Source organism: Hermetia illucens, chromosome 2, assembly GCF_905115235.1.
Source record: "Hermetia illucens chromosome 2, iHerIll2.2.curated.20191125, whole genome shotgun sequence".
NCBI classification, from domain to species: domain Eukaryota; kingdom Metazoa; phylum Arthropoda; class Insecta; order Diptera; family Stratiomyidae; genus Hermetia; species Hermetia illucens.
In genome coordinates, this window is record NC_051850.1 from 31,633,874 (window position 1) to 31,646,937 (window position 13,064).

A 13,064-nucleotide genomic window follows, 5' to 3' on the forward strand; every position below is an offset into this window, starting at 1 on the left:
TCCTAAGCCACTCTGCACTGTCTTCCATCGCGCAGCCCACTAGTATATGACCTGGTCGAAAGCGTATCCCTGTGGACACAAGTTTTGCCGTCTATCCCTTGCACGTCTGCCTAACGACAAGCTCTTCGACAGTTTTTTGCTCCTCACGAGTGAATATTTGCTCGGGAAACATTTTTGGTAGTATGGCCAGTCGATTGCCCTTGACTGTACTACCATAGTTAATGGCGGACTTCTTGATCCCTGCCTTCACCCCTGACCTGCCCGGGTTTTCCCCCTCTTGGGTTCAGGTTTGGATTTTTTTGGGAGCATTCAAGTCATGCGGGCTAATTTCCGTTGCTTCCCGTTTTCTTGGCTCTGATAAAGATGGATTAGGTCTGTCCTGAGCCTTCTTAAGGGCTCTTCTGATTTCAAGCCTTCCTTGAGATAATGCAGGCACCATTTAGAACTTGCGCCACTGAGACCTGTCTTCTCCCTGACGTCTGATACATTGATCTAACACGTGCTTTTGCTTTCCCCTGCTTTTTGAGCAGTGGTCTTTGTTGGTTGTTGTCCTTGCAGTATCTACCGCTTGACGTCCCAACTTCTCCCTTCTTGAGTGTAATCACCTGGCTCTCAGAATTTCGCAGATGTGCCTGGTTAACCAACTTGTGTGCGGTACAGGGTCCCCCTTGTTTTTTTTTTGTAGTTTTCTTTATTTTTGTTATGTTACTCATTTGATACCCACGAGTATGTGAGTGCTATAGCCCCCGTAGCACGGTAAGATCAGCGACCAGGTATCAATAAGGCCCCGTTCGAATATAGTTAGTTACCCCCGACTGCAAGCTATCCAATGGGCACCGGTCACATGACAGCCTAGATTGGGAGCGGTGTTTTCCGACTCCCCAGTCTAGATCCGTAGCGTTTTGTTAATAGTAGGGTCACCTCGTACAGGGTGTGGCTATTACCACTCACTAAGGATCTTGGTAGATGGGAGGCTTGGCGCCTGGAAGTCACGCATCACCCTAAAGGAGAGATAGCTCACTCCCAGAGAGAGATAGGTTGGCCCCAGGGAGCTATATTCCAGCAGTGCACTGCTTGGCCCCGAACTATCATATAAAGAAATACACGATTCACTTGAAGGGACCTTCGTAATGAATGTTTAAAAATATGGAGTTGAAAAATGAGAGGACTTAATAAAGTTACACCATGATCAACTCAGCAACCTGAAAGAGCGGAGTGAAGTGTCTATTCGTGGCGAAAGTAGAAATAGTCTCCCTTTTTGACGGATCGTCTGGAATGTGGCACAGCAGGCCTTGTTAAAGTCGTACTCCAAGTGTCTCAGGGCCATCAAACACACGCACAAAGCGTCCATCCCGGAACGACTTCTCAATTGCAAGGGTAGAGCTAGACAATTGTCTAGGACATGGTATTGCCAGAAAACAGTATAAATAAGATAAATTTAACAAAGTATTAACAAAACCTAAATAGAATATTTCAGTTAAGCTATGAAGGTTGAAACAAGTCGGGAAACCGGAAGCTGGACGCTTCAGGTACGAAAGGTTTTGTGTATTTCTTAGTACGTAGCACATAATATATCCATAAATTATGTGAAAGTATGCACTTTCGGGTGGTATTGACATTCATAGTCTTCAATTTTCAAAGTAGCAACAACTTTGAGGTAATATAAATCTGTTAGTAATAGTGCGATTTCTACCAAACTTGGTAAGATCATGCTCCATATTATAGCCTATACCATATAGCCCGGAATTTAGGAAGGCACTGACTTCAATGAAAAAATGAGGTTTATTCAAATAAAACTCAATCATTGTAGCGTCGCTCAAGATTTACTCGAGCAGACCATCTACGAATCCGAGGTGGAAATTGCCATCATTAGCGAACCCTATAGAAACCGTCACGGTGGGGTGTGGGTTATAGATTCGTCTGGTGGAGCGGCGATATGGGCATGCGGTCGACAAGCCATCCAATGTACTGGGAATCAGGTATACAGCGGCTTTGTGTGGGCGAAAATAAACGGGGTATATGTGTACAGCTGTTACGCCCCACCAAGCCTGACACTGCCCGAATTCGAGGAAATGCTTGACAGCCTTGTTCTCGACGCAAGGGGTCGTAGTCCAAGGGTGATAGCTGGTGACTTCAATGCTTGGGCCCGTGAGTGGGGTAGCAGAGAGACAAATGCAAGGGGCCGCAGTCTATTAGACACTTCCGCACAATTGGATGTCGTTCTGGCCAACGACGGATGTGTAAACACCTTTCAGAAAGGGGGTCTACCTCAATCGTAGACCTAACTTTTGTCAGCCCTGCACTGGCACGTGGTATGGCTTGGTGTGTCAGCAACCACTACACCCACAGCGATCACCAGGCAATCTTCTTTGGGCTATGGGTGGAGTCCCCGGGCATAAGATCATCATGCCCGAAACCGAGAAAGATGTCAGGCTGGTCCGCTAAAGCTCTGGATGAGTAGACCTTCATGGAGGTGTGGTTAGACCAACCTAATAAAGCAGGCGCCTCTACGGAAAGAACTGCCCATGTGGTCCAATGCATCGCCGAAGCGTGTGACGCGTCCATGCCGAGGAGGTGCTCATTCCCCAGTAGAAGACCAAACTACTGGTGGAATGCTGAACTGGCCAGTCTTCAATCAGCCTGTCACCAAGCCAGAAGAGCGGCTCAAAGAGCGGTAGGCAGAATCGACCAAGGGCAAAAAGAACGCGCCTATAAGGAAGCCCGCAAAACCCTCAAGCTCGCCATCCAACGGAGCAAGAGGGAATGCTTTAAGGAGCTCTGTTTAGAAAAATTTTCATTGTTAACAATTCTGCTTTTTCGTAACGAACTTTTAGCACAGACACAAGTTTTCAACTACTGTGAATACACAAAAAGTTCTTGGCTTAGTGTGCGCACGAACCTCATGTTTACTCGACCTTGCACCTTTCATCTGTGCGCTACTGCCCACCACTTCCCCGTCCACCGGTTGGAGTTTGTTTTCCTGTCAAAGTCTTCAAGTTCGTGAGCTCGGTTGCGCTGCGGGCGGAGTTGTTTATTGTTTTTGCTATTTTTTCCGATGAGTTCCACCCGGTCGGTATCTATCTCGGGGTGAATCTGAAGTTCGACAGTCGAATTCAATGTAGAGCTCGCAAACAACCCGCAGTTTCGTGCCATTCCTGCTCTAAACAAGTCGAGAAAGGACCTCCAAATTTCCGTTAGGCAAACCTCGATCGCTCATCGCCAGGATAATGAAGCGCCACGACAACACGCTCCTTTACGAGCTGCTTCCCATCATTCTTTGCGGCCTCGCAATTCCGCTTTCTATTTTCATGTGGCTCGGAAACATCGCTTTCTCCAAAATCAAATGGGGCAGCGAAATGGACGGTGAGTAGCGCGCCGCGGCCGCAAAGTTCAATGTTTATGCAATTCATTAGGCGCGGGTTATCGCTCTGAGTGTGAACAGACTGTTGATAGTTGCGTGTGGTTCTGATGTTTGTCTTGTTTAATTTCAGCTGAAAATTCAGTGATTCCGCCGACGCGATGGCTCTTCTCCACGCTGGCGCCCATCATGCTGATGGTGTATGCGATCAAACGCAAGGCGGTCAGCAAGTCGGGCGCTGTTCTAGGTATCATCATTGCAATTATTCTATCGATTGCAAGTCATGCTTTCTTCGCGTCACTGGTCGTTTTCTTCTTCACGTCCTCGCGGGCAACCAGATTCCGGGGTGAGATGAAACGGTCATTTGAGGCGGACCATAAAGGAGGTAATTTATTGGGATCAGTCTTGAATCTTCTTCCTGACTTCCTATTTGTTCCTCAGGCGAAGGGAAGAGAAACTGGACTCAAGTCCTGTGCAACGGGGGCATGGCCACTCAACTGGCTCTCCTGTATCTCCTCGACTGCGGAAGTGGCGAGCGTCCGATTAATTTTTCGGAGCACTATCGATCGAGCTGGCTGGGAATCGGAATCATGAGTAAGTCTCAAGTTTTCAGTTCAAATTCTTCTGATTAGAGTGAAAGGCGGCAATCCATGTGTCGTCATGAAGGCGAGCATAGTTCAATTTGCCGGCCTTTGGTCGTGTGGTGATTATTGCGTTAATCATTCGATGTTTACGGTTTTTACAGTTGAGTTAGAGATAGCAGTCTAATTGCTTTAATCTAAAGCATAATCTGTTTAAAACAGATTTTGTTTTATGGCCTTTTCCGCTACTGGCAATCAGCTTTAGACTCTAGACGAGTGTTGGAATGTTTTCAGAAATATCAGTAAGAACAATATCGTTCGTTGTCTGGTAATGTCGAAAAAGCCAGGTAGAAAATATGCATGGGTAGTAAGATGCGGGCCTGTTTGGAAGCAATAAGCTTCTTTCCGAAAATGGCAATCGGAATTAATAACTTCAGTCATTCGATTTTTTACTTCCCCCATTTCGTCCACCGATGTACGTAGTTTTTGTTCTTCTGTGACCCTTTGGCCGACTATCCTGGCTCATGGCTTTTGGTCATTCTTGTCAAAGACCATGTACTTAGGAACCGTCCTTTTTATCTGGTCTGCAAGTCATATCCAATGTCCACATTCCGTGTTTGCACGATATATCATGATCTCTCTCTGTGTTTTCACAATTCCATGTAATTTTCCCTTGTAGGAGTTTTCCATTGGCGTCGGACTCCTTTGGCCAGGTTTCATACGCTCAACGTTTTTCCGCCCAACAAGCTCCCTCCTACCCATGTCGATCACCTTCCTGATTTCCTGAGTTCGGTCCCTTAATATTTTATCACAAGATATTGCTTCAGCCTGGATAGGGAGACAGCCTTTTTATGTCCCCCGATCTCGAGCCGGACAAAATGCTCTCCCCGCTCGAGAACACGGTACGGGCCTTCGTATGGAGGCTGCAACGGCTTCCGGACAGCATCCGTCCTGACCAGGACGTGCGTGCCCGTGTCCAACTTCTTGGGCGCACAGGCGGGTGCGGAGGAGTGTCGGGTGGGAGGTGTGGCTTTAATGCGGAGGTTGTCTTTCAGCAGGCGCAGCAATCCCGAATCTGTGAGACTCGAACTCTTTTCGAAAAGCGGATTACTTGGGAGCCTTGGGTTCTCCCCGTATACTAGCTCCGCGGGGCTGGCAGCAAATTCCTCTTGGTGGGTAGTTCGGAGGCCAAGTGGGACGAGAGGACCTGAGTCCAGGACGGATAGTCGCGAGCCATAATGGCGGCTTTCAGCGTCTAGCATCCCATTGGATTGCGGCTGCTATGCCATAGTTCGCTGGCGTTTGAATCCCAGGAGTTTGCCTAACTCTGAGAAAAAGGTGGACTCTAATTGTATTCCCTGGTCAGTGATGACCACTGCAGGGACGCCAAAGCGAGGTATCCACTCTCGACAGAGGGCTTCGGCACATGATTGCGCCGTAATATCTTTCAGAGGTATTGCCTCAGGCCACCGCGTAAACCTGTCGATGATTGTGAGACAATACCTATAACCGTGCGAGTCTCGCAAAGGCCCTACTATGTCGAGGTGTATTGTGTGGAACCGCTTGGTAGTACGGGGGAATGAGCCCACTTCTTTCCTTACATGCCTAGTGACACTTCTGACATGCAATGCACTCTCTTATTCATGGAGGGCCAGAAGTATTTCTCGGTGACTAACCGATTTATCGTCCTGATGCCTGGATGTGCTACGTCGTGAACCGCGTGGAACACTTCCTTGCGAAAGGTGGCCGGAATGTATGGTCGGGGTCCCTTTTCCGAGTATTCGCAGCAGAGAGAGAGATTCAAGCCGAAGATGGGCAACTTCCGAAATTTGTATTTGGGGTTGGATTTGAGGCTCTGAAGCCCTTCGTCAGCCTCCTGCGTCTTGGCGATAGCCGAGAAGTCGAGTGAGGCGCGGATGTTTAGACAAACACGACACGTGACAAAGCGTCAGCAACTATGTTGTCCTTGCCGGACACGTGCTGCATGTCGGACGTGAACTGGCTTATAAAGCTCAAGTGTCGAAGCTGACGAGGGGACGCTTTGTCGGGCTTCTGTTTCAAAGCATATGTATAAGGCTTATGGTCCGTGAACACTGTGGACGGCCAGCCTTCTAGGGAGAAGCGGAAGTACTTAATGCTCAAGCACGCGGCGAGCAGTTTTCGATCGTAAGTGCTGTAGTTCCGTTGAGCGGGGTTTAACTGTCAATCGAATTAACAGCATTCAAAATAAGTTTTGTTAAAATAAATTTCACACACTCAAGGCATTCTTAAGACGAAAAAAAGGAGATGGATAGGAGAGGTCCCAGGGTAGCTGAAGCTCCGTGAATCCCCGGGGTTTTGCTTCTATAGTGAGTAGGCGTGCCTTGAGGTAATGTATCAAACGGTTCCGGGTCAGAATCCTGGAAATTCCAGGTAGTCTATCTAGGACAGGAGTCCCTACCTAATAAAAAGGTCAGTTGGCTTTCAAATGACCGACACCGTTCGAGCAATCAAATCGGCCACCTTGCGATCAGCAGGGGATTTAGGAGTTGTCTCCTGAATGTGCATCGAAAGGGATCACAATCCGATGGTCGCTTGGGTGTTGAGCCCGGCACTTCTCGCAGAGTAGTAGAGCTTTGAGCAGTGTCATAAGATCTGACTGGCTTCAAGGAACGGAGGGATTGTAAAGAAGACAATGCGAATCAAGACTAGAGCCCCCTAAAACATACCTTTACCGGACGGGACTCTTCGGACTATAGCACAGGTTGCAAGGATGACCGCTTCTTGTATCTTCTTATATAACCTGGCCCTTAGATGGAGCGTTTTCAGCGTTTTGTGTAAATTACGGCTGCGACTGCTTCGATCCTTTGTAGTCTCCTAGTTTGTTTCATATCGTTTGCCGCAGGGCCATAGTTCCAGACTGTTTCTTGCTGTTTTTGAACAGTGTTCCGGTCCAACAGCACGACTACATCGATTATGAAGCACGCTCTTTCTTCTTTGAGAAGCAGAACTAAATCAGGTCTATTGTGATTAACACTATAGTCAATGGTGTGATCCCACAGTAGGTGTGATCCTACAGATTATTTTCTAAGATTCTCTGCGGAGTATACGTATAATGAGGATGCTAATTTGCTACTAAGTTATATTTCAACGAAAGGTTTTGATGGAGAACCTTGCAGACGACTGATGCCGGATGATCTCTTGCATTACCTACAATTGGAGTTGGTGATGTAGTAGTCAAGAAGAATGTACTCTTTATCATTTTTGTTGGGAGCGAAGCACCCTGAATTGAAGTGAGCATTCTCATAGAGTAGTATACCGTTATTCAACCATTTTTTGGAGGCCTCGATTTCAATGCTTTGCAACTACAACTCTGTGAATAGGTGTCAATCTTTTGTTGGACTAAAGTAACATTCGACATCTGATTCCATTCTCTGCTTTTCAAATTCAAAGGAGACAATTTATTATCTGCGTCGGGAAAATAATCATCATCATCAATGGCGCAACAACGGGTATCCGGTCTAGGCCTGCCTTAATAAGGAACTCCAGACATCCTGGTTGTGCGCCAAGGTCCACCAGTTCGATATCTGTAAAACTGTCTGTCTAGAATATAATAGCTAAAATAATCCTGGAGCCCATTAAAGAACATTTCGGAAAGCTTAATCTGTAGAGAACAAACTGGTTTCCGTTCTGAATCCTCCTGCATTGACCACATCAACAACCTAAGAATCATTTTGGAGCAGCGTGGAGTTCAATCTTCATTTCACCTTTTCTTTATCAGTTTTTAGAAACCTTTCGACAGTGTCCTTCATGCAGGAGGGTGCATTCCCGAGAAATTAATAGCTATTATCAGAGCGACATACGTTGGCGCAAAATGACACGTGTTGCACTGAAGTAAAATCTGAAAGGAATTTGACGTCAAGCGCGGAGTCTGCTAGGGTTGCCATCGATATTATTTCTTGTAGTTTTTGGTGACGTTATAAAAGCTGCCTTGTTTGGAGAGCGTGGAGGAATTCAATGGACAATGATATCATCCCTCAAACGCCTCGACTACGCTGATGACACCAGCTTGTTCCCTCACTGAGTCATGGACTTTGGCGAAATGGCTTTGGATTTGGAAAAAGTGGCTAGCAAAGTTGGACTGATGACAAACACCATGAAAACCAAGGGTCACAGTCTGATGAGTCACGCAACTCCCCTATCCACATTTGTGGGTAGAGCATCGAAAGCGTCGATCAATTTGTATAACTAAGAATCGAGATTTCTGCCAATGGTGGCACGGAACTGGATATCACACGACGCCTGAACAGCGTCTAGTTTAGTTTAATGAGGGGAGCCAAATTTTCAAGTGCTCAATGTTAAGTCCATTGTATTATTCACGGAAATCGCTCTTCAATTCCATTCAGAGCGTGAGCTAGTCGCTGCCCGACTGTCGGAATAGATTTGAATGGTGCGACCACGCAATGTTCATCGTAAGCATTCTTCTGCTGCCAATGAAATAACATACATCTCCGCCTGGAATATGGTCGTCATTTTTCCGAAGTTCCATTATCGAAATTCCCGAGAACACTGCGGACCGGCCGCCTTTCCACGCGTTAATGGTATCGAGCCAATATCGATCATTAGTTTCTTCCCGTTTCACCTCCAGGCGAATAGGGGCTAGATTTAGGATAGTTTCAAGTGCCGCGATCGGCGCAGTATCCATGGTTCTAGTGATACTTAGACAACCGAGCCTTTGAATCTGCGCCAGCAACCTCCTGTTGTTAAGCCCGCTATCCCCGTTCAGTTGCGCCAGAAAAGCCCGCATTGCATCCGGCCACCAGCTGAACTGAAAGCACCATCCACGTACCGGCAAGCCGCAAGATTTTTAGTTCAACTCGAGACGTGGAAGGCCTTGAGACGAGAATTTGAGATATTTTTGTGTGTGAATATAAGCCAAAATGTTCACCAGCGATAAAGATGCCCATAAAATTCTCGCTCACAGCCTAAACAAATATGTCTGGCTGGTTGGCCGAATCATGCATGCATACATCAAAATGGGTTTTAATATGAATTAGTTGTGATGAAAGTCCCCAGGCCTTATCTGTCGCAGTCCTACAGCATCAGAGCAATCTGCAGTCTTAGGCAACCCTTAAGACAATGTCCATGAATGCGCCTAACGCGAATTCTTTTTCGGACATCGCCTTCTCAATTTTTGCCCTGAGCGCATGGATTGCTGTTTCCTTTCTAATAGACTAGCGTGAAATGGCCACTTAGGAATGCATGTATTGCTTATGAACCGATCTACTAGTTTTTCCAGCCCTTTTAGTAAAAAGGAAGTTAAACTGATATATTTCGAATATGTAGACCCAGGTCATCAATTCCCTTTATTACTAGAAAAGGAATGATTCCATCCGAAGCAACAGACATATCTATGGAATGAGTTAAATGTCCATTTTGCTCGCTTCAGTGATACTACTTGCATGATGTATGCACCTGTCGGCCCCGAGTTGATACTTTGGATGCAGTCTGGGAAGTGCACTTCAAACAAATGACTTACTGTTTCTTCATTGCTTTCTATGTACCTCCTGTTCCGTAAAGTAAATAACCCAGCTTTTTTCTTTGACCATAATCCGCTTCAACTTTGAGGTTGCCTTAAAAGAGTCTCTTCGCAATGATCGTTTAGGCGATCTTATGTTTTTCTTTAGAACTTTCTGGCCCTTTTTGTACCGATTGTAGGCAGTGGCTGAGTCACACTTTAGAGATCAGTTAAGGAGCATTCGTCGTTCTCCTCCTCTCCTGTTTTGGCAAATCCGAGTTCCACCATGGAGTTTTCCCCTTCTTTGATTTATCAAGTGGGCCACTCTCTTCGAAAGCTTCTCTAATACTAATTTTGATCATCTGGATCCAGCAATGGAATTGATGTGCTACACAGGGATTGTAACTCGGGGGCTAAGTTCTGTTTTATACGCCTCCCAATCTGTCTTTCGCGGATTCCGAAATGCAGTGGTTGGAGGTGGATTCATGCCCATCACAAAATTAATGCGCCTGTGATCCGCCTGTGATATTGTTTGATACTTTCCACTCTCCAAAAAGAGCCGAAATGCTAAGGGAAGCCACCGTGATGTCTCTAACCTCTCGCCTGACCACGTTGAAGAAAGTGGGATCATTACCCAAACAGAGGATATATCGGATATATCGGTTTCTATCAGATACTCAGTCTCGATCCTCCCACATTGATGTTGGAACTTCCCCAGCATATATGGTGGGCGTTAACATCACATCCTTCTATTGCCCCTATGTTTTTACTTTCGGCGTATAAATAGCTCTGATGAATTGTCCAGCTACGTCATATAAAAAATAGGCAGAGCACCAAAAAAATCTCCTTATTTTCCTGTTGAGTTTGTACAGTTAGTTTGGCCGACCTGGTGTCGATATCACATATTTCGTTAACCAGTTCGTATGGGGGCTTTTGAAATCACCATGCAGGACTGGGGTCTATCAGTTTCGTTGTCATACAACAGGTCATCATGTCGGAAATTTAAGTCTCAGATTTCTCCACCAACATCTCAGCGCAATTCAACGAAGCCCGAACAATGGCAAGTAGAGATGAATAGCAACCTAAATGACTTCCAGCCTTAAAAAATCGCTTCAATAACCGAAACTCAGCAATTACCACTCGTCTCGGCACGTTGACTGCATGTTGTAAATTGAACGTTTTTCACGGATGCGGAATTTCTTCGAATCCAAAACGTAACTACTTTTCGCAAAGTTTAGTTTTTCCACCACTCCTTTTGCCTATGCACTTTTTAATGGAGCATGAAACGCCCTCAGAAAAGAGGGAGGTGAACGGCTAAGACGATCATTTGTAATGACGTCCTAGATTTGATCGATGGTCCAAGATCATTCTAGTTGGTTGTAGTCGATCAAGAGAGTATAGCTATCTCAGAAACCCCCTCCCGTGGGCAAGAGACGAGTAGACTCGTATCTGTCCTAGTCAAGCTCATCTTTTCACTACTTCAGTCTCTCATGTGTCATTATCAAAAATGCCACGTCCAATGCGTAGGACCGCATCGGGACCTGAAGCATAAAAAGCGAAGTTAAAATGAAAAATAAAAAAAAGTACCGGCTCGACCGCGTTCAATTTCCATGGCATCATCATCATCCACGGCGCAACAACCGGTATCTGGTCTAGGCCTCCCTTAATATGGAACTCCAGACATCCCGGTTTTGCGCCGAGGTCCACCAATTCGATATCCCTAAAAGCTGTCTGGCGTCCTGACCTACGCCATCGCTCCACCTTAGGCAGGGTCTGCCTCGTCTTCTTTTCCTACCATCGATAGTGCCCTTATAGACTTTCCGGGTGGGATCATCCTCATCCATACGGATTACGTGACCCGCCCACCGTAACCTATTGAGCCGGATTTTATCCACAACTTGACGGTCATGGTATCGCTCATAGATTTCGTCGTTATGAAGGCTACGGAATCGTCCATCCTCATGTAGGGGGCCAAAAATTCATAGCATAGATTTTAGTACTATTCCATCAAGTTTCCATCTTTTACGGAGAGCTCCGCTACCCCTGGTAGCAAGATGGAGAAGCCTTTCTGTTAACTTTATTTCGGACTACTTTTCTTACGGTCTGATGCCATTCTTTTCATCAAGCATGATGCTCATCTTTGGCCAAGACGTCATACGCAGCAAGAGAGAGCTAGACAGAATTTTACATGCTGGAATTAGTCATTAATTAGTGATGTGCAGCCTTAAAAAACTCTTTTCTTCATGTCAACGCACGTTATGGCTCCCCGTAGCCCCAACAGGATCAGAAGGACTCGTTCAGTAATGATCTAATTTGAGTTTAGTGACTCGCCTGGTTGGGTGCATATATGCATATATGGTGACTAACGATTTCATCGAAGGCAGAGGCAACTCGTCAGACACTGCCTCCTCTTGACCGAAGCAACCAAGCAAATTATATACATATGTATATTTCATAGGATGCGATATCTCTGGTCTATGGGGTCATTTCGACACAAAAATGGCTCAAATACAGTTGATCTGATATTCTGTTAACTTTTCACGTCATAAATTCATGCGGTTTCTTTTGTGTCTAGTTGATCGTCGTCGCAGACCTTAAAATTTCAAACATAAAACTTCAGATTACAAATTTACTTTTATTCTTTGTAATTTGTTAGATGAGTTGATAATATGGGACTTATTCGAAGTATTTTACTTTGATCCCTTTTAAACGAATGGTTTTCTTAGGTTTGGGCAGTTTTAGTTTAGTTTAGGAATAACATTTTTCGGGTTCACTAATACAAAAACCGTACAAAATTTCTCAACAGGTGCATTCGCCAGCTGCAACGGTGATACTTGGGCCAGCGAACTAGGAACAGTTTTAAGCTCGGCAGACCCCTTTCTGATAACAACATGGAAACGTGTTCCGCGCGGGACAAACGGAGGAGTCTCCTTCATTGGGATTCTGCTGAGTTTCATTGGAGGTGCATTCGTTGGCCTCGGCTACTATCTAACAGTTCGCTACACAGTTGATTCGCCACTCCTCATCGTCAGCCCAGTACAGTGGCCCTTAATTATTTACGGTGGAATTGCAGGTTTGCTAGGTTCCCTTGTTGACTCACTGCTAGGAGCCACGTTACAGTACTCTGGCGTCGACCGAAGCGGAAAAATTGTCGATCATTATACGGATGATGTCAAGTATATCAGCGGTTTGAGAATTCTAGATAATCATAGTGTAAATTTAATCTCGAGTATTGTGATGGGGGTTTTGATGCCTATAATTGCGTTGAAGACGTGGCCATTGATCTATTGAAATTTGACCGACTGATTTACATTCGAATAGTCACAAAGGTTGACTGGTTGTTTGATTTTAGAGTTAGGCTCGTTTTATGATTCATGTTTTGTTAAGTTGCTAAAAATAAGAGAAACATTTCAATCCACATTGCGTATTGCATGCTACATTCTATGTCTATGGTCCCAGTTTCAATGTATAATTCGTTGAATTATTAACTATTAATTAACTCAATGCAAGAACTGATCCCATTGAATTGTTATATTTAAGTTTTGTGCAATAACCCTCTTTAAGGTATAAAAATATATATTTTCATTAACGGAGCATATTTTGTACTTTCTAAAGCAAAAACAAAACA

The 13,064-nt window shown here is 45.3% G+C and overlaps 1 protein-coding gene across 1 annotated transcript; it reads left to right on the forward strand.

The window, feature by feature from the left end:
- The first annotated feature begins 2,967 nt into the window (after positions 1–2,967).
- Positions 2,968–13,030, forward strand: LOC119649423 (transmembrane protein 19). The gene is made up of 4 exons (XM_038051570.1): positions 2,968–3,363; positions 3,492–3,743; positions 3,800–3,952; positions 12,243–13,030. The coding sequence occupies exons 1-4, from the start codon at positions 3,228–3,230 to the stop codon at positions 12,725–12,727; spliced, it is 1,026 nt and encodes a 341-aa protein (XP_037907498.1). The 5' UTR covers positions 2,968–3,227; the 3' UTR covers positions 12,728–13,030.
- The last annotated feature ends 34 nt before the right edge of the window (positions 13,031–13,064 follow it).